This window comes from Brachypodium distachyon, chromosome 3, assembly GCF_000005505.3.
Source record: "Brachypodium distachyon strain Bd21 chromosome 3, Brachypodium_distachyon_v3.0, whole genome shotgun sequence".
NCBI classification, from domain to species: domain Eukaryota; kingdom Viridiplantae; phylum Streptophyta; class Magnoliopsida; order Poales; family Poaceae; genus Brachypodium; species Brachypodium distachyon.
Window position 1 is genome coordinate 28,351,127 of NC_016133.3, and position 20,472 is coordinate 28,371,598.

The 20,472-nt window shown below is 48.4% G+C and overlaps 4 protein-coding genes across 6 annotated transcripts; 1 reads left to right on the plus strand and 3 right to left on the minus strand.

Annotated features, from left to right (window-relative positions):
- Positions 1-3,453: 3,453 nt before the first annotated feature.
- Positions 3,454-11,567, minus strand: LOC100841252 (UDP-glycosyltransferase 86A1). 2 transcript variants are annotated; one of them, XM_003573929.4, is made up of 2 exons: positions 10,836-11,567; positions 3,454-4,567 (listed from the first exon to the last, which is right to left on the minus strand). In XM_003573929.4, exons 1-2 carry the CDS (start codon positions 11,395-11,397, stop codon positions 3,663-3,665), a joined length of 1,467 nt encoding a protein of 488 aa, XP_003573977.1. In that variant the 5' UTR covers positions 11,398-11,567; the 3' UTR covers positions 3,454-3,662. The 2 variants fall into 2 exon arrangements, with proteins under 2 accessions (XP_003573977.1, XP_003573976.1); XM_003573928.4 differs by lacking the exon at positions 10,836-11,567 and adding an exon at positions 7,837-10,466.
- On the minus strand, positions 4,574-7,830 carry LOC112271774 (UDP-glycosyltransferase 86A1-like). Its single transcript, XM_024461836.1, has one exon. It carries the CDS (start codon positions 5,277-5,279, stop codon positions 4,686-4,688), a length of 594 nt encoding a protein of 197 aa, XP_024317604.1. The 5' UTR covers positions 5,280-7,830; the 3' UTR covers positions 4,574-4,685.
- Positions 11,568-12,308: 741 nt separating the features above from the next.
- LOC100828605 (pentatricopeptide repeat-containing protein At5g08305) lies at positions 12,309-14,927 on the plus strand. Its single transcript, XM_024461834.1, has one exon. It carries the CDS (start codon positions 12,649-12,651, stop codon positions 14,116-14,118), a length of 1,470 nt encoding a protein of 489 aa, XP_024317602.1. The 5' UTR covers positions 12,309-12,648; the 3' UTR covers positions 14,119-14,927.
- Positions 14,928-15,170: 243 nt separating this feature from the next.
- LOC100841959 (serine/threonine-protein kinase PCRK1) lies at positions 15,171-18,750 on the minus strand. 2 transcript variants are annotated; one of them, XM_003573931.4, is made up of 5 exons: positions 18,435-18,750; positions 17,454-17,868; positions 17,076-17,336; positions 16,793-16,912; positions 15,171-16,165 (listed from the first exon to the last, which is right to left on the minus strand). In XM_003573931.4, exons 1-5 carry the CDS (start codon positions 18,443-18,445, stop codon positions 15,641-15,643), a joined length of 1,332 nt encoding a protein of 443 aa, XP_003573979.2. In that variant the 5' UTR covers positions 18,446-18,750; the 3' UTR covers positions 15,171-15,640. The 2 variants fall into 2 exon arrangements, with proteins under 2 accessions (XP_003573979.2, XP_024317603.1); XM_024461835.1 differs by lacking the exon at positions 18,435-18,750 and adding an exon at positions 18,160-18,313.
- Between the last annotated feature and the right edge of the window lie 1,722 nt (positions 18,751-20,472).

The window sequence follows — 20,472 nt, forward strand, 5'->3', positions numbered from 1 at the left end:
CAGACAGAAATCGGACGGCCTAGAAAACGGTGGCCTGCGAATTGGAAAACAGCTGGATAACCTTTCGCAAAAGTGTATTTTATTTTAGGACGGAATATTGAGCGAACGTTTACTCTTGACCGGTAAAATTGTCAGACGCGCGGAACAAAAGTTCACATTCTCACATAATAAAATTGCCATCTCCATTGAACTAAGTTGTCATTCCACAAAACTAACTGTTCGCTCTCTTGCCGTACGAGATAAAGTTACCACCCGTATAAAACTAAAGTTGTCATATTCACAGACTAAAGCTGCCACGCTACATAGCAGACCAAAAATTGTCACCCCACAAGACTCGCAGCACGATCCCAGCCACAGTCTTTCCGATCCGATGGCCAACTGAGCGTTTGCTCCGGAAGACTAAACAATGAATGTTCGCCCATTATAAATCTCGTTTTATTTTAAAACCAGAAGTCCCATCTCCAATCGATTTTCTAAATGTCCAGTGGTCCCACTCCCTAAACACTGCCACGGTTTCTTTAAAGTTAAAAAAGACGCATTTTAAATTTTACTATTCTATTCTCAAGGCCTTTTTAAAAAAAATCATATTTTCACTCTTCTCGTTCCTAAATCTAGGGAACCAACACCCATCCTCTATTTTTCCCAACTCTACTCATGGGGATCTAACGGTCTTGATCTGGGATTTTCCCACGCCGTCCGCCATATTCGGGAAGCGGGAAGCACCCGTCGGCACTCTGTCGGTCTGTCCTGCGCTCTGCTCTCAGCATGCCTCGACATCTGCTCTCCCCACCCCCTTGTTCACAGGAATCAAGCCATGGAGAACGCTCCCCCGTCATGATAGCGATGGGCGGGTGCTGAGGTGTGCGGCGACAGGGAGAGAAAAAATAGCAAAAATATAATGAGCAATGAGAGACGGAACTTATCTTTTTTTTGAAAAGGAGGGAAACCCCCCGCCTCTGCATCAATCGATGCACACAGCCATCATATTATTAAAGTTCAACACAATATCATCATCCAAAGTTACATCTCAAAAATAAAAGAAGAGACCAAGAAATAATCCGGCCTCAAGTCTAAGCCCGGCGGGCCACCCAAACTGGTTGTAAAACTCCCGTGCTACCATCTTCATATGGCTGCACCCAAATTCCATAAACTCCCTGGCCACCATCGGAAGCAGTAGGGACCAGGTACAGAGCCAATGTGTTGCCCGAAAAATAACCTGCAAGAAATTGGAAGTTTTCTTTTTGTTAAACACCAAATCATTACGACAATTCCAAATGGACCAACAAATTGCAGAAGAACCAACAAGTATGAGCGATTTAAGAGATTTCCCCATCCCATTAAGTCAGCGTCCAAACATGTTCGTGATACAAGAGGGGGAAGGATTAAAAATCACGAAGACAGTTCTCCAAACTAAACGCGCCATCGGACACTCAAAAAACAAGTGGTGTATTGTCTCGTCTTGATCACAAAAAACACATTTTTGGCAACCATGAAAGTTTCTTTTGGCCAAGTTATCTTTAGTAAGCACAACACCACGACAAATGAGCCATGCAAAAATCTTTATTTTCAAGGGAATCTTGAGTGTCCAGATCATCTTATGACAAAATTGACAATCATCGTTAATAAGGACCTGATAAAGAGATTTCACAGAAAAAACCCGGATGTAGACAACACCCAAGAGAATGAATCTGGTCGGTTTACAAGCTGGACTGAAACCAGTTTATCACATAACTCCTCCCAAGCCGTCAACCTCGCACCAACAATGACCCTCCTAAAAGCAATGTCCGGAGGCGTCGCATTCAACACCTCAGCAACAGAGGCCTGTCGGTTGGTCGCAATACGATAGAGAGAAGGAAATTGATCTTTAAGGGCCACACGCCCCAACCACCTATCTTCCCAAAAGTTTACTGCCAGACCACAATTGACAGAGAACGACACATGAGGGGGAAAAAATACTCTCGCACACGCAACAGGCCTTTCCAAAAGGGGGAGTCCGATGGCCTCATTGAAACCTGGGAAAGAGTTTTAGCATAGAGGTACTTATTACGAAGCAGCTCCAACCACAACACTTCTCCATTCAAAATTTTAAACAACCATTTGCTCAACAGGTAGATGTTTTTGACCTCAAGGTTCTCAACTCCAAGTCCACCTTGGTCCCGAGGCCAACAAATGACATCCCACTTGACCAGTCTATACTTACGTTTATGATCATCGCATTGCCAAAAGAACCGTGAGCGGTAAAAATCTAATCGCTTCGCAACTCCCATTGGTACCTCAAAAAAGGACATCAAAAACATGGGCAGACTAGTGAGAACAGAATTAATCAAGGTCAGTCTGCCACCACTAGAGTGGAGCTTTCCTTTCCAATTATTAAGATTTTTCTCAAAACGATCCTTGACACATTTCCACTCTTTATTTAACAGCTTACGGTAGTGAATCGGGATCCCAAGATATCGAAATGGGAAAGACCCAACCCCACACCCAAACAGTTGTCTATATTGAGCCTCAAAAATTTTAGCTTGCCCAAAACAGAAAATTTCGCTCTTGTGGAAGTTGATCTTCAAGCCAGACAGTTGCTCAAAGACACACAGGAGCAACTTCAGATATTTGGCCTCTTCCATGTCATGATTTAAAAAAAAGACAGTATTGTCAGCATACTGAAGAATAGAAACCCCACCATCCACTAGATGGGGAACAACACTAGTTAACCGACCACTCTCCTTAGCGCGCTCAATGAGGACTGCCAACATGTCAGCAACAATGTTAAACATGACCGGGGATAAGGGATTCCCCTGGCGCAACCCTTTCTTTGTTTGGAAGAAATGCCCAATGTCGTTGTTAACCTTAACACCGACACTGCCACCCTTTACAACATCATCAATCCAACCACACCACCTATCATCAAAACCTTTCATCCGAAGCACTTGATGAAGGAATGACCAATTAACTTTGTCATAAGCTTTCTCAAAATCAATTTTAAAAATTACTCCATCCAACTTCTTAGAGTGCAACTCGTGGACCGTCTCATGTATAACAACCACACCCTCCAAGATGTGGCGATCCGACATGAAGGCAGATTGGGAGGGCTTAATAATCGAGCTAGCGACCGCATTAATACGGTTGGTACACACCTTCGTGAATATCTTAAAACACACATTAAGAAGACATATCGGTCGATATTGCTAAATTTGTATGTCACTATGATCTAGAAATAATTACAGGGAATCGGATTTTAAAAATCTACTGCGAAGTGCACATAATATTAAAATTCTTCTCTCTTTTATCTCTAAAACTTAGTGAACCAGCTTGGGAAGTTGTTGAAGATGCCCGTGGAGTCGTGGTGAAAACTAATCAGGGTTATTAAAGCCAGTGCCATTTCGAGAGTTTATTTGTTTATGGTTCGTGCCGTTTTGGCACTGCCGGTGTCCTTTTTGTTAGTCGAAGCCTCCCATATACGGAGTATTTGATTTCGTTTTGTTCAATAGACGTGCGAGTTTCGCAGGATGTTTTTTACAAGAGTACGGAGTACATGATACAGAAAGTTTGCTGGAGAGAAATAGTAGGAGTCTTACGTTTCACTTAGGTCTCCGATTTATACGTGCACATAGATTACACGAGAGAATACAGGACGTGGATAGGCGCATCTGACCGATTCGATCGGCTCAACGTCCGCCGCAACGGCGAGTGAGCTCGTCGACGAATTGGTCGAAACTCCGCTGCGACGACCCGCCAGGCGCGGCGGCGGCCTCGAGCGTGGCCCTCACCTTCTTCACCGCCTTCCTGAGCTCCTCCCCTTCCTCCCCGGCCATCACCCCCTCGATCCTCGCCCTCACCTCGTCCGCGAACACGGCGCCGCGGTCCCCGACGGGCACGCCGACGCGCCACTCGCGCGCCACCAGGCGCCGGTTGGTGAACTGGTCGGTGAGCAGCGGGAAGCACAGCATGGGCACCCCGGCCCACACGCTCTCCAGCACGGAGTTCCAGCCGCAGTGCGTCAGGAACGCCCCCACGGCGGCGTGGGAGAGCACCTCCACCTGGCAGCACCAGGGCACCACGAGCCCGCGCCCCGCGGACGCCGCCACGAAGCCCTCGGGGAGCGGGTCAGGGTCGTCGGAGCTGACGATGTCGGGGCGCATCACCCACAGGAACCTCGCGCCGCTGGCCAGGACCCCGCCCGCGATCTCGTGGAGCTCCTGCTTGGTGACGTGCGCGTAGCTGCCGAAGGAGATGTAGAGCACGGACCCGGGCGGCTGCGCGTCCAGCCAGTGGGAGCAGTCGGACTCGGCCCACATGGAGGTGGCGACTGCGCTGCGCGCGAAGCCCGCCGGGAAGATCGGGCCCACGGCGTAGAAGGGCTTCTCGGCCCGGAGCGCGGCGATGGTGGACGGCTCCAGCTCCTCCACGGTGTTGCAGAGCACGTAGTCGGCCCCGCGCGCCTCCTCGAACGCCTTGAAGATGATGCGGTGCACCACCGTGGTCGTGTCCGTCTCCTGCAGGTACGACATGAGCTCCCGCGGCTCGATCGCCGGCACGCCCGGGATGTACGTGATGGTGTCCTTCCGCGGCTCTGCAGCAAAATTTCCACAAGGATCGTCAGAACCAATGGCATGGGAAAACATGCATTTTTGCAGCTGTACAGCAAACGCCCCGCGAAGGCAGTACAAGCAAATCGGGCGAACAGAGATTCAAGGCGGGCTCGGTTGTCCCGTCTGTTCACCATTGGATCCGACATGGCCGTTCTTGGTGAGCAGGTCGACGTGGTAATACAGGTTGAGGACGAGCGCGGGCTCCGTCCACAAGGACACGTACGCCACGCCGAGCTTCCTGGCCAGCGTCGCCGGCCACAGGAAGAAGGTGTCGGCGACGAGCCACGTCACGGCCGGGTCGTCCGTGGCGACGACGCGGCAGAGCAGCTCCTCGACGTGGACCGGGAGCGCGTAAAGGATCGCGGACATGAAGTCGTCGGCATGCAGCGTCCGGTCGAACGCCACGGGGAGGCCGTCGCTCACCAGCTCGTACCGCACGTCCATCTCCGACGACGCCGATGCGCGCGCGCCGGCGAAGACGTCGTAGCCAGCCGGGTCGACGCCGAGCGCGCGCGCTGTCCTGTCATGCACGGCCTCCGTATTGACGAACGTCACGACGAAGCCCCGCGCCGCGAGCTGCAGCGCGAGGTGCACCGCTGGGATGACGTGGCCCTGCAGCGGGAACGGCACCACAACCGCGTGCAGCTTGCCGCCGCGGCTCGCCGATGCGCTGGCTTCCTCCTGTGCCATCATCGCCTACCCACCTAGCTAATTCCTCGGATTACTTTGCCTAGCTGATTGAAACGACTGATTGTCTGCACATGCACATCGTCGGTCGGTCCTCATTCCCGCCTTCCCGGTCACTTCAGAAGATATGCCCCGCGCGACCCCATGGCAGTTTGTATGATTTTCGATGATTCGATGCATGCCTCGTATGAGATGCAACTGATTTGGTGGGGATTGATTAATCAGGTGTGCTCTTAAAGAACACGCTCGCGCCTTGTAAAATAGTCGCTCCGTTCCAAATTAATTGGCGCCAAACAATCGCAAAAAACCCTTGCTATTTCCTGAAATTGAGCTGCAGTCCAGATCTTCAATTGAATGTGGATTGCGCCTTGATTTTAAAAAACTACAGAGGGTTGTTTGCAAAAGATCTAGTAGAACGTGGACTGCAGCTCTATTTCGAAAAATAGCAAGGGTTTTTGGCAAAATGTCCGGCGCCAATTAATTCGGTACAGAAGGAGTATTTACAGAGACTTCGCGGCTACCACAAGCCCACAACGCCTGATATCGACTGTTTTGTAAGACTAAGAGCATCTCCACTCGTGCCCCACTACCCCCCCATATCGGGTCCGACGCAAGGCCATATGGGGAGGTGCCGGTGCAAACAATTCCTTTAGGGTGGAGCCAGCAACCAGCCGCACCCTAAAAATGTCGGTCCCTCAAATTTGGTTTGTCTCGCCGACATGGATTGCTCATGCTGCTTTTCAACTTCATTTGGCGCCCCCCGCTAGCCCCCATGTGAGTACGGTGCGGCCTGGAGGCGCCGGATAAAATTAAAAGCCATGCCAGCTTCTTTTTTGTTTGGGCGGGGGGGGGGGGGGGGGGGCTGGGTGAGATTCCATAATCCGTTTCGGAGGCCTTTAGGGGGCCTCAGTGGAGATGCTCTAACCAAGCGTAAATGCGTTTTAGACTAAACCTTGTTGGAGCCAATTGGACAAGATGGTTACATGTGGTCCAACCATTGATGATGGTTAACATTTCTAATGAATCTGATATATTTGTCTGGAGCTTACTTCATTACGTCTGGTCTAACGATGATGATGGTTAACATTTCTAATGAACCCGTTACATTTGTCTGGAGCCTTACTTCATCGGGAGTTTTCTCTGTTAAGTCTATGTATGCTCACTATATGGATAGGCAAACGGTTTTTCATCGGAAATACCTTTGGAGTTAAAGATCCCATCAAAAGTCAAGATAATTATGCGGTTCCTTGATCGCCAAGTTTTATTAACAAAAGATAATCTCGCGACACAGAATTGGGCAGGGAGTTTAAAATGTTGTTTTTGTGATTCTGATGAGAGTGTACAACATTTTTTTCTCGCTTGCCCGCTTGCGCGTATTATTTGTCGCATCATTTTCTGTACCTTTAATTTGCCTCCACCGACATCGATTACTAACATGTTTGGCAATTGGCTTAATGGTGTGGATACAAATATTAAAGCTCAGATTCGGATGGGAATTTCGGCATTCTGTTGGGCTATTTGAAATTGCAAAAATGATGTTGTTTTTAATCGATCAAGAATTGCGCACTTTTTGCATGTTATCTACAAAGCTACTCACTGGATTCGTCTTTGGGCTTTTCTGCTTCCTGCGCATCTGCTGGAACCTTTGGATACTGGATGCAACCAGTTGGAGATGGTATCTCGGGATATCTTTAACCGGCTGGCTGGCGGCATAGACGCCTAGATTGGTTATGTTTGTTCTATTTCACTGGCTTATTTTTGTATCCATGATCGGTGATCGGTGAACTGTATGACTTCGTCTTTTTTTAGCATTGCAATAAAAATGGTTGTGTGCATCTATTGATGCAGAGGCCGGGGATCCTTTTCCCTTTTTTGAAAAAAGTGCAGATGGGTTGCTTCGAAATTGAAAATACACTCCAATTTTCTGCTAAATAAAAATTCTCTCAAGATATTTATTTAATGAAAATAATTATCTCAAAGTATATCTTAAATAAGTTTACTATAACCAAAAGGTTGCGACACTTATGGGTGGCACAAAGTGAAGAACATCTAACAAAAGAAGTAGTTTTGATAGGGTAATTCATTCACACCCTTAGTTCTGTTTAAATTCACCCGCAGTCCGCAATATCCTATAGAGAAGTGGACTGCGGGTTGATTCAAAACTTAAGGGGCTAAATGAAGAACCGTGAATTCCTTATCTCAGATTCAATCGGCCCTTCTTTGCAATCCGACGGCTGGGGTGGTTCGGGCCCGCAGGGTGCACCAGTTCAATTGGTACACCTGAAGCGTTCTCTACTTTCCTCCTCCCCCTGAACCAAACCGAGCGGCGAAATGGCATTTGCGCACGTACCGTGCCAAGTCAACAAAGGACAGGAATTTCTACGGCCACCGGGAGGAACGCGTTCAGGTCCGAGAACAGAGCGAGACTAAAATCATTCGTTCTAAAGACTAAAAGCAACGCGAGATTCTAAAAAGAAAGCTGAAACCAACGCGCTACGCATGAATAATTAACGGCTTGCGATTTTGGTGTTGAGACTTGAGATACGCGTGCAGTAATATGTACCGTCGCATCCGAAGTGGCCGTTGTTGGTGAGCAGGTGCACGTGGTAGTAGAGGTTGAAGATGAGCGCGGGCTCCGTCCAGAAGGACACGTACGCGATGCCGAACTTCCTGGCCAGCGTGGCCGGCCACACGAAGAAGGTGTCGGCGACGAGACACGTGGACGCCGGGTCCACGACGACGCGGCGGAGCAGCGCCTCGACGTGGCCGGAGAGCGCGCTGAACAGCGCCTCCATGAACTCGTCGTGGTGCAGCGATCGGTCGAACCCCACGGGGAGCCCGTCGCTGACCAGCTCGTACCGCACGTCCATCTCGGACGACCACTCGCCGCGCGCGCCGGCGAAGACGTCGTAGCCGGCCGGGTCGACGCCGAGCGCGCGCGCCGTCTGGTCGTGCACGGCCTCCGTGTTGACGAACGTCACGGCGAAGCCCCGCGACGCCAGCCGCAGCGCCAGGTGCGTCACCGGGATGATGTGGCCCTGCAGCGGGTACACCACCACCACCGCGTGCGGCTTGCCGCCGCCGCCGCGCCTCGCCACTACGCCGGTGGACTCCCCTTGCGCCATCGATCACCACCTGCCTTGCTAGCTAGGCAGCTAATTCCTCGGTTTCCTTTTGATTGATCTCTCTTCCGTGATCAAGTGTGGAAAATCCTAGCTGAACTGCGCATCGTCACTTCCCCGGTTATATGAGACCCCGTGAACGACATGGGTGACCCCATCATTGACCCACCCACCCACCCAATGGTGCATCGTGACAAGAGTGCAAAACTTGAGCATAATCCTCGGCGTTGCCTATATTATATCCGTCATTATCGGCGTTGCCGCCGGGTTGCCGGCATCCGATTCGCTCGCTTTCGAAGATTTTTTAGTGATTCAAGTCTAGTGTGATGATTTGGTGTTTGCGGCAAACGCTAAGTCAAAAGTTGAGGGGAAAGTTAAGTGATTCGCGTAAGAATTCTTTCGTTTATTAATCTGGCGGGCTTTATAAAAACGGTTTTGTTATATCTAAATCGCTTGTTTTCAGTTAGAGATTAGTCGATTGCTCAACCGTCAGATCTGCCATGTGCTTCAAGATTTGGAATGAACGATGGAGATAAAAGTGTAGGAATGGTTTCCAGACACAAATCCTATGGCTCAAATACTATCGACTAAGATTTAATCCTTTTTTTTTAAATATCAGGTGCTTGAGACGTAGTCACACCTTAAAACACACACGCGCGCGTACCATGTCTCTGACTAAACGAATGGTTGGCTGTGCGGTTTGTCACAATATCTGGTGTTTTGTACAGGTGGTGCGTGTGCTGTGGGCAGGTGAGGTAACCTGATAATGATTGATGGACCAGCATCGTCCTTGGAATATATCTAGACATGTCTCTAAAGAAAAAAATATATCTAGACATGGAACCAGAGCAAAGGAAGGTGAGAGTGAAAGGTCCCCTGAACGGTTTTGCTACAGAGTAATTGTCTGAATTTTAGTTAGTAATCAGTTGACTTGTTTGGTAGTTGGATCTTAATCAAACGGCAACACTTAAGAGCATGAGAAGTGAAGATGACATTTACAGTTACGCAATATATCTTAATCCAACGATTCTGATGCAACAGTTTAGATTTAATTTTTTTGTTTAAAAATCAAACGACTTAGAAATATCCACTCTCTTAGTTAAATGACTAATGTTTAGAAAGATTATTTTTACTTGTTTCTTGCTTTTTTGTAAGATGTAGTACTAACTTTAAAGTTTCGAAAACAATCTAAAACAGCTGGTCACTTGTATGTGCCCTCGTATATATATATGTGGAAATTAACTATCGTACTGTAATATTTCGTGGAAATTATTTCCATTTGTAGCTTCGAAAAACAAACAGATAAGATGGCCTAATATAGCAAAGAAATAGCAAACTGTAATTGCACTATTATAAATTTGTTGTTTCTGTACATGTCGCTAAATTTTGTACTTTACACACATGATCTTGGGAAAAAAATTCCAATACTAGAATGAACTTTTGGCCTGAAAGAGATCACTGGAGATCGGACTCATAGAGAAATTAACGCCTAATGGTGCGCTATACTCTATCTCTCTATCGAGTCAAGTCTCCCTGACAGTGACATCCTCGAATACTTTTCCTACCCCTGGGATCAAACCACACACAGCAAGCTACTGATTGGAGTAATTAACAGCGAAAGGGAAATGGCATTTGCCCTGCCTCCTACTGATTGGGGCCGGGACCGGGACGCCTCCGTCAGGCTCTGTCCGTTTCTGCGCCCGCCGGGAACACGTGCAGGTCCGGACACAGAGCACGAAGCCAATGTGATGCTATAAAGATCGATTAACGCTCCGAGCTAGAAGACGCTTCGTTCTAATGACTCGAATTAACGCGCTCCATTTGTAGCTTCCAAAAGAAACAAAGAAGATGGCCAGGTATAGCAAATTCGAAGTGTAGCACTCTAAATTTACTATTTTTGCACATGTCGCTAAATTTGTATTCTTTCCACACATGAGAATTTTTTTGCAATACTAAAGTGAACTTTTGGTGTGAGATCAATGGTGACTTGGACTTGAAGACCAATTACCGGCCTAGTCGTGGCGCTATACTCACTCTCTCTTGTCGCACTCAGCATTCTAGAAATAGTTGTTCAAAAAAGAAGAGTCATCGGATGCTTACTAAAAGTCGGCCCCAGATGTAGGCTGACAGGCACCTCCTGCATTAACCCGGCGTCTTGTTCTCCAGTCCCCGTGATAATGATATCCTGGACCACCGGGCCTCGGCGAAATGGCATTTGCACACATAGCAAGCTAACAAGGAAAAGAAAATACTCCTACTGATCGAGGCATTCGAGCGACGCCTCCGTCAGACTCTGTCCGTTTGTGCACCCGCGAGGAAGAGGAACACGTGCAGGTCCGGACAGAGAGCAAGGAACCAATGTGATGCTATAGGATCGATCAACGCTCCGATCTAGAAGCCCCTTCGTTCTAATGACTTAAATTAACGCGACATACAATACCTTGGCATTTGAAGTGACCGTGCTTGGCGAGCAGGTCCATGTGGTAGTACAGCGTGAAGATGAGCGCGGGCTCCGTCCAGAAGGACACGTACGGCACGCCGAGCTTCCGGGCCAGCGTGGCCGGCCACACGAAGAAGGTGTCGGCGACGAGGCACGTGGAGGCCGCCTGGTCGACGTCGCAGACGAGGCGGCAGAGCAGCTCCTCCACGTGCGCCGGGAGCACGTGCAGCACGCCCTCCATGTACTGGTCGTGGTTCAGCGACCGGTCGAACCCCAGCGGGAAGCCGTCGCTCACCAGCTCGTACCGCACGTCCAGCTTATTCTCCTCCTCCTCGTCCTCGGCGCGCGCGGCCGCGAAGATGTCGTAGCCAGCGGCGGACACGCCGAGGGCGCGCGCCGTCTGCTGGTGCACGGACTCCGTGTTGACGAACGTGACGGCGAACCCGCGCGTGGCCAGGCGCAGCGCCAGGTGCGCCGCCGGGATGACGTGGCCCTGCAGAGGGTACGGGATCACCACGGCGTGCGGTTTCCCGCGGCCGCCGGTGCCGTTGTTCGCGGCCATGCCCAGCTTCACGCGCGCGGCGGCGGCCGTAGACGGAGTTTAGTGTGATGATGGGTGGAAGAGATGGAGGAGATAATAATGAGCAGAGGGCACGCGCCACAGTTGAGCTCGAGAGCACGCTTCGGACCGGCGGGATCACATCCACAGGGTGGATTTTATTTGGCCGTTTGCGGGGAAGCGTCTGGGAAACTGGAGTGGTGGGGCTCGGTTACGGCGATCAACTTTGGGTCAAGACAAAAAACGTCATCGTCTTTCAAGACGAAACATGCTCACATGTGTGCTTTGCACGGAGTCCTGCTGTCACGATACTCATCGTCCAGCTTCAGATTACAGTGTGGCATTGGTTCAGTGGTTCAATTTTTACCAATTCCGTTTACGAAGGAGAGATTGCTGCAGAATCAACTGTGAGACAGCAGCACATACTTACTAGCTAAATACTGCTCCATAAATCGAAAGAGAAAAACAGTATCCTTAATACAGTACATTTATAACCGAAATTTATAACGAAATTTATAAGAAACCAACATTCGTTCTTTTGTTTCTTAGAGAGAATGCTACGTTGTTCGACCGATCGGGAAAAACGTGACATGTGTCGCATGTCTTGTGGCAAATTGCTCTACGATAAGGCAATTTTAGTATGTGGCGTGACGACTTGTGGTGTCCGAGATCGACAACTTTAGCCCCGCATGGTAGGGCTAGGAGCGATAGTTTGCTTCTTATACATTTATAAATTTGATGGTGGCACGATATTTCGATGGAAACCCCTCTCTCGATTCGGTGGGGGTTGGCTCTCACATCCGACTATACAGTTCATCGTGGTGCCGTCAGCCAGAACATGAAGTTCAACCCCCTCTAGCAATTGAGAACAAGCAAGAATCATGAAATAGCAATCTGAAATTGCAAATGTTGCAATCTGAAATAAAAAGGTGTGGTTCCGATAACAGTCCAGACGAAGGTAAATGAAGTTGCAACAATGAAAAATGTGAACTAAACAAAACCCAACTAGCAAAGGCGGTGCCCGCTGGACTAAAAAGAGTAAGAGAAGGGGAGCTAGGGTTTTCTTCTTTTCCTCGCATCTCCTGAAACAGGCTGGACTGTTACATGGGCTTCGGCCCAAGGGCAGCCCAAACACATCTTTTCCTTTTTTTTTAAAAAGAAAGGGCTTAATCAAAACAGTCAGCGGTTCCAAATATATATATATGTGCGCGCGCAGTTCCCGCTCTTGCTTAGCGCCTCTGCCTCTCCCCTCGAATGCGGCCTCCGCTCCCCGTCCTCCTGCCGCCGCACCTCCTCCGCCAGCTCGACGGCCGCGCCCTCTCCACGCCGCTGCTCGACCCTCTCATCCGCGCGACCTCCTCGTCTCCTTCCACCCCGCACCTCTCCTTCTCCTTATTCCTCCTCCTCCTCCGCTCCGCGCTGCGCCCCTCCCACCTCACATTCCCATTCCTCGGCCGTGCCGCTGCCCGCCTCGCGTCCCCTCGCCTCGCCCTCTCGCTCCACTCGCACCCGCTCCGGCTCGGTCTTCTACCCTGCGATCTCCACATCGCCAACTCCTTCGTCCACATGTATGCAGCCTGCGCGCTCCCGGACCTCGCGCGCCGTCTGTTCGACGAAATCCCCCGCCCGAATCCCGTCTCCTGGAACGCCCTCCTGGACGGCTACGCCAAGTGCCGGGACCTATCCGCGGCCCGCGAGGTGTTCGACCGGATGCCCCACCGGGACGTTGTCTCCTGGAGTGCCATGATCGACGGGTGCGTCAAGTGCGGTGAGTACCGTGAGGCGCTTGCTTTGTTCGAAATGATGGAAGCTGCGGCGACTGGCCATGGTGTGAGAGCAAATGATGTCACGATGATCAGCATGCTAGGCGCGTGTGCGCACCTGGGGGACCTCAGGCGGGGAAGGCAGATGCACCGGTACCTTCAGGAGCGTGGCTTCCTACTGAACCTCAGGCTTGCCACCTCGCTTGTGGACATGTACGCCAAGTGTGGGGCGATCAGCGAGGCGCTTGAGGTGTTTCGGGCTGTGCCGGTGGCGAGCACCGATGTTTTGATGTGGAATGCCATGATTGGCGGGCTTGCAGTACACGGAATGGGCATGGAAACAGTGGAGCTGTTCCAGGAGATGCAGCATTCTGGGGTTGTGCCGGATGAGATCACATACCTTGGTTTATTGAGTGCTTGTGTACATGGTGGTCTGGTGGATGAGGCTTGGAGGTTCTTTTGCTCACTTGAAGCTCAAGGGCTCAGACCACATGTTGAGCACTATGCTTGTCTTGTAGATGTGCTTAGTCGAGCAGGTCGCTTAGAGGAAGCATATGGTGTTGTTAAGAGTATGCCAATGGAACCCAGTGTCTCTGTACTTGGTGCTATCCTGAATGCATGTCATCTGCATGGATGGGTAGAGTTGGGGGAGGTAGTCGGCAGGCAGCTTGTCCGATTGCAGCCAGATCATGATGGCAGGTACATTGGGTTGTCCAATATCTATGCAGTGGCAAAGCGGTGGCAAGAGGCGAAGAAAGCCAGAAAGGTGATGAGTGAGAGAGGACTGAAAAAGATCCCTGGGTTTAGTGAGATTGATGTTGGTGGAAGACCCTGCAGGTTTATTGCCCAAGACAAGACTCATTCTGGTTCAACAGATATTTATGCCTTGCTGGATCTTATAGCAATGGATATGAAAATGAAGGATGATTTCGCCCTTCCAGAGTGCTTCTGTACATTCTGATAGGAGGATGGTTACCCTTTGGATCTCTTAAAAGGCATTCCCCTGCAGCATTTTGATCATGCTTTCTTTTTGAATCAGGGAAATCCTTTGAAGCTCTCTGTTCTGGCCATTCAGGCACTGACTTAGGTTCTTTCTGTAAGCTAGACTGCTAAATCTAACCTAGTTGTGAGCTGATCCATCAAGAGGCAGACGTTGAAAGATGGGATGCAATGTGCTACTGGAAGCAGAGCTATATAAGTATGAGGTATGCAGATAGCCTTGAGATTTCCGAGCTGCTTTTGTTTGTGTATATAGTCAGGCAGGATATTAAGAAGACAGTATCAATCATCTGGATAACCTGATCTTCAAGAACTGTTTCACCCCAAAAAAAACTGTTTCACCCCTGGCTTCTGTTCCAAAGACTGGACTGTTTGTGGCAGATGGTGTTTAACCAAGAACAATTTAGACTTGGACTCTGACTATTCATACTTGGACTCTGGCTGTTTCATCAGAATAAACTACAAATATGCTTCACATGTTATCGGAACAATTTGCTACTCTGGCTGTAGTTTTTTCTCAATATTGCGACAGTGGGATGTGCCACTTGATAGGACCATGTTTGCTCCTTAATGGGATATTTGGTTATTTATAGCATTCAAAGGTGAAGTCACACTGCACTCATATTTCCATTTTGTAACACTTCCCAAAACTAATACACATCACATAGTTTTATACTTCTATCATGCCAAACATCGACACCATGCTATATTAGAAAGCCATCTGTGATTTGAGGTATCATAATGAAATTACTTACCTGAAAGGTTGTATGATATCATTGTTTTGTTGATAGAAAAGGTACACAAAGAGCAGTTGGCAAATAACATGGCCTGAGCAGCCACCCTTTTGTTCACATTTTCTCCTTTTCTTTCTTCTTTTACAAAGACCTCTCTTCATATTGTCAATTTAACTTAGTAAAAGCTATAACACTTTGATTCTATTCATATGGACCTACATTAGCAAATTCTGCCATCCATTGATCTAGTACAGAAAGAAAAGAACTTTGCATCCAGCGCAAAAAAAAAGAACTTTGCATATCAGTCGTATCAATAATAAATTTCTACAGAAGGATATACGCAGAGTGCAAATCTAGCAAATTAGGTAACCGATAGCTACACGGATTGCCTGAAAGTTCTTATTTTTGCACTTGATACAACTCAAAATTCACTCAGCAAAAAGCCAAAAACCAAGTTAGACTGTACGATATGGTTTCTGCTAAAAAGAGGACTATTTGAGTTTTGATTTTCCAGCTAAATATGGAACCTCCAACTATATAGAGACTGCCTGTGTGTGACCCACAAATCCAGGCATATCCATTATTTAGTGGTGATAGCATCGGGCATCTCTTAATCGATTCTTTTCAGTCACCATGTTCTCTGATTTATGGTAAACGACAACTCAGGTGACAGTTCAGCCGTTACTGTTTTTGCTGATAATAACTATGCATGTTAAAGTAGTATGCAAGGAACGCCAGTGATATTGTTTGTCATTGTGTTCTCACAAGCTTGGGTGTCCACTTCTGCCATGTAAACCATCTTCCTTCTCCAGCCTTAATATCAGCTATTCTCCTCTTCAGATTAAGGCCTTTCCTTTTCTTCTCATCACTTGCCAATTCTTTTGAATGGTTTATCAGGGGATGCTCCGGTGTTCCGAGGTCACTGCTATCAACGATCTTCTGCACCATCTCCAGTACCTCACTCATCTTAGGCCGATGCCTGGCATGGCGCACCAGACACTTGTTTGCCAATGAGGCAAGCCTAGCTGCAGACTTCAAGCTGTATTTTCCTTCGAGCCTCGGGTCCATTATGGTCTCAAACTTCTTGGCATCGGAAGAGTAGGGCTTCACCCATTCTACAAGGTTCTGCTCGCCCCTCGGCCTGTTCCGATCCAGTGGTCGCCGGCCTGTGAGGAGCTCATACAGCACTACACCAAAACTCCATATGTCATTCTTGCTGCTGAGGCGTCCTGTATGGATGTACTCAGGAGCTGCATATCCGATAGTCCCCACGACCTGTTTGGTATTCCATATAAAGTGAGAATTTACACTTAGCTAACAGATTTCAGGTATAGGGTTAATTAATTTACAGAAAGGACATTGTTTTTTTTCCTTCAAATTTCAGCATCACATGTGATAAAATGCTACAATTGGAAATCAGCCAGAAAAGTTAACTGACTTAACCAACTAGGGGTTAGTTATCTTTTTTGACCGGTCTTTCTGCACTAGCAGGTTGACTGGCTGAAAGTGCCTAACTGCCTACCCTTTGCTTGCTTATCTAGGATGATGGTATTATCAAATTCTTATTTTCTCAAGGCCATTAAATCATTAATGTTTGGAAAGTACTTGCTAAGTCCGTAAGTGTCTAAGTACGTGGGGCAGTTTCTTGATCACAAAAGGATTAAATTGTACTACTTGCTAAATCCGTAAGTGTCCAAGGAGTATAACCGTTCCAGGGTTTGGGTTTACCGCTGGTCTGGAAGGTAAGGAAGGATTACAAAATATGAATTATTCTACATAAAAGGTGTTTTGCTACTGACTACCTACTGATCATTCAATGTGCTAGCATTGTGCAGCGGGGTTGAGAATAGTGCCATAAGATGCCGGACAAAGAAGATGAGCTCTGAGCTGCTTGTTACATACCGCTGTGGAAACATGGCTTCCTTCTTGTGGCCCCAGCCTAGCCAAGCCAAAGTCAGACAATTTTGCATTCCAGTTCTCGTCAAGCAGAATGTTTGAAGGCTTCAGATCACGGAATATTATCTGGACAACATTGCATCGTTGCAGATGATATCAACACCTTACCAGGACAAGGTAAATGGCAAATGACTTGGAAAAGGCTCATGTTATTGTGATCTTATTTTCAGCAATCGGAAGAACATATGAATGTGCTGTGCAGAATCCGCACTAATATGGTGAGGCCTACCTTGAATTCGGAATCTTCGTGCAGGTACTTCAGGCCACGAGCAGTGTCAAGTGCTACTCTCAGCCTCATCCCCCAAGAAACAGGCCTCGGTGACCTTGTTGACAGGTGATCAGCTAGACTGCCATGAGGCATGAACTCGTACACGAGGAGGAGCTGCACCCCCCTCTCGTCGTCCTCGGCACAGTAGCCAATGAGCTTCACCAGGTTCGGATGATCCACCACACCAAGAAAGTTCACCTCGGTCACCCACTCCTTTTGCCCCTGGATGATGAATCAAAGCGGTGGTTATCACCATGGATGAGCTGTGATACTATGTTCAAACTTCAGTTGTATGAAGGTAGCTCCAAACATTGTTTAAGGAGGAGAGGTGAATGGCACCTGGAGACCCTTGCGGCCGAGCTGCTTGATGGCTACGTCAAGGCTCCGTCGCGGCTCGAGGGTGCTTCGGATTGTGCCGCGGTAGACGCAGCCAAAGCCACCCTCGCCGATCATGAGCGCGCGGCTGAAGCTCCTGGTAGCGCTCTTGAGCTCCTGGAAGGTGAAAACGCGGAGGGTATCGGGCCGCTGCGACAGCGACAGCTGCCTGTACCGGCCGAATGACTCGCCCCCGATCTCCGATGACACGTTGAGCGAGCAGCACTCCGAGCCCGATATGCTGCTGTTGGACCGCGCTGACTGCGAGCGTGCTGGCCCCTGCCGCTCTTCCCCCCCCTCCTTCCCCTGCTCCCTCTCCCAGCCCGCAAACCGGAAGCACGGCATCGCCCTTCTGCTCAGCGGTGGCGACTCCCTTGCTCTGCAACAACCATACGGCGTCAGAAGATGCAACCTTTCCCCTTGGTCAATTTCAGATGGCGCCAAAGGCAAACTCTGGTATCTTTCCGAGCACAGATCGTGGGCAAGATTAATTTTCCCACACAGAGCAGCAGAAAAGTATCATTATTCCAGAAGGAGAAATAAACCTCGAAGGAATCAAAAGGACAAGAATATACCTCCCCATTACGCAAGAAAGTTCAAAATAAAGGTTTGCGAAGAAGCAAAAGGTTAGCTCTTTTCAAAGAAAGATAAAACCAATATAAAGACCCACCAAATCTAAACAAGGACGGACGAGGAACGAAGGCCATGGAGGCGATCGACCATGACAAGATGGGAAGATCTTCCAATCCAACCGCGAATCATTGTTTCAATGGCGCGGTACTTCCCTTCCATTCCAATCCCCCGCAACCTTTTTCTCCAAACCCAACCCCAGCAAACGAACCACATCCCATATTCCCGTACCCGGCCGCTTCCCACCCCAAGAAATCAAAAGGTTCAAGATAGCTTTGCTTTCTTCGCTAGCTGGGCGGGTTGTTTCGTGCTCACCTGGGTGGCATGGGACGGGCCGGCCGGCAGACCACCTAGCGGAGCCTGTACACGCGGGATGAGGAAGAAGAAGGCACGCGCGGCCGCTTCCGGCTCTCGGCACGGAAGATCAGCGTACGGGATTTGGATTAGTTTGAATTGCGTAGCTCGCAGGTCAATGGGGGGAGTTAGTCGCTCAGGGCTGTCCTTTTCCGCTTGGTTGGTCGCTTGCCTGCTTTGCTTTGTGGGCGAGGGCGCGAGGCGACGCGAGAGAAACGTGAGGGGGTCGGATGGGGAGAGGTGGGAAATGCGAGGCCGGCCGCTTCCCGGGGAAGGATCGGTGCGGGCGGCTACCGGCCAGTGTGCATCTGTGGACATACATACTCCTACAGGATGTCGAGGAGAAGAAACTTTCGTACTTCTATGGACCTAAAAAAGCAGAAGGTGGTGTTGGTGTTCACAATTTGAACCTCCACAATAATGCACTTCTGACGAAGAATCTGCATAAATTAAATGACACACCATGGGTTTATCTTATCTAGAAACTTTACTACCAAGATGGCATGCCACCACAACAAGCCATAAAATGCATCCTTCCGGTGGAAAGATGTTATCAAGCTTGTGGACACTTACAAAAGTTTGGTTGTCTGCAACCCTCATAGTGACAAATCTATTCTCTTCTGGAGAGACAATTTGAACAATGTTTGTTTACAACAACAGTGGCCTCACCTTTTCTCATTTGCTGCAAATCCAAACATCACCGCTTATGATATGATCAGAACTGATGATCTCACATGTCACTTCCACCTGACTTTGTCTACTGCTGCTTATGAGCAGTTTATTCAGCTAAATGAATTCATTCAGAACTGCACATCTTCTGCTGAAAATGATGAATGGACTTACATCTGGAGTAAGAAATCTTTCATACCTGCCAAGCCTATGAGGCCCAAATTGAGCACATTGACATCTCTGCCAGCTTTCATTGGATTTGGGCATCCCGCTGCCAGCTCAAACACAAATTTTCTTTTGGCTGCTTCTGATTGATAGACTCAACACCAGAGCTATGCTCCAGAGAAGACAATTTCATCTTCCTGCTTACACATGTGTCATGTGTGGAAATGGAGATATTGAGACGAGAGACCACCTATTTTATACATGCCCATTTGCTGCTGCCTGCTGGAACTATCTGACCACTCAATTCCAAGTTCAAGATGACATACATGACAACATCTCTCATCCCAAAGATATACTTAATGTGCTTTTCCATATGGAAATTCAAATCCTGGCTGCTTGGAGTATTTAGAAGACTCGAAATGACTATATCTTCAATAATGTTCAAGCTAGTTTATACCGTTGCAGGAAAATCTTTACTGAAGAGCTCAATCATGTCTGGCACAGAACAAAAAGAAAAAGGCTCGGACGCTTTGAAGTCTGAATATACACTATTTTCTTAATATAATTCATGGTCAGCATATTGTCTTTGCTCCTCAAAAAAAAAACTTTCGTACTCATCCTGTTTTCTGAAATAACCTCGTGATTTTATCCATTTAGTCATTGGCGCCTTGATGGATCGTAGCAAACGAGAACGAAAATGTTGGCACAATGGTGAGCTACTACTAGCTTCTTGTTGGTAGTTGCAGCAGGAGTCAGGACTACAATTATGACTGCTAGCAACCGAGTCAAGGTAGCACTGTTTCACATTTGGTTCCAGCGACTTTTGCACTTGTGCATTACTGCTGCTCATCGACGACTTTCTGATCTTCTATCCGGAACATTTTGCAATGCTTCTTCTACTCTATTTGCTCATGTTAGGTGTTCTTGAACGGGTCTGCCTCCAAAACCTGCAAAAGTGGGGTGACATGACATCCTAGTATCCATCCCGCTAAGTATTTTTCTCTTATTTTCCTTCATCCACGTTATCGTGAAAGTCCATGCATATACAGGATTTTCTTGGATACACTAGTGAACATCCTTTTGCATTTATTGTGCCTTTTGCATGTCTATTTTTCTCTTCAATTTTAATTTTCTTATGACTAATGTTTTCCAACAATGCATGGGC

What these genes read in the sequence shown, in the direction of transcription:
- LOC112271774 (XM_024461836.1), bottom strand. Translation starts at nt 5,279, where the DNA reads ATGATGGCACAGGAGGAAGCCAGCGCATCGGCGAGCCGCGGCGGCAAG.
- LOC100841252 (XM_003573929.4), bottom strand. Translation starts at nt 11,397, where the DNA reads ATGGCCGCGAACAACGGCACCGGCGGCCGCGGGAAACCGCACGCCGTG. An exon ending in CGGTCACTTCAAATGCCAAG is followed by an intron (nt 4,568 to 10,835) that starts GTATTGTATGTC and finishes ATTTTGCTGCAG; the next exon opens with AGCCGCGGAAGGACACCATC.
- LOC100828605 (XM_024461834.1), top strand. Translation starts at nt 12,649, where the DNA reads ATGCGGCCTCCGCTCCCCGTCCTCCTGCCGCCGCACCTCCTCCGCCAG.
- LOC100841959 (XM_003573931.4), bottom strand. An exon ending in TCGGCCGCAAGGGTCTCCAG is followed by an intron (nt 17,337 to 17,453) that starts GTGCCATTCACC and finishes TTCATCATCCAG; the next exon opens with GGGCAAAAGGAGTGGGTGAC. An exon ending in GAAGCCATGTTTCCACAGCG is followed by an intron (nt 16,166 to 16,792) that starts GTATGTAACAAG and finishes AATACCAAACAG; the next exon opens with GTCGTGGGGACTATCGGATA.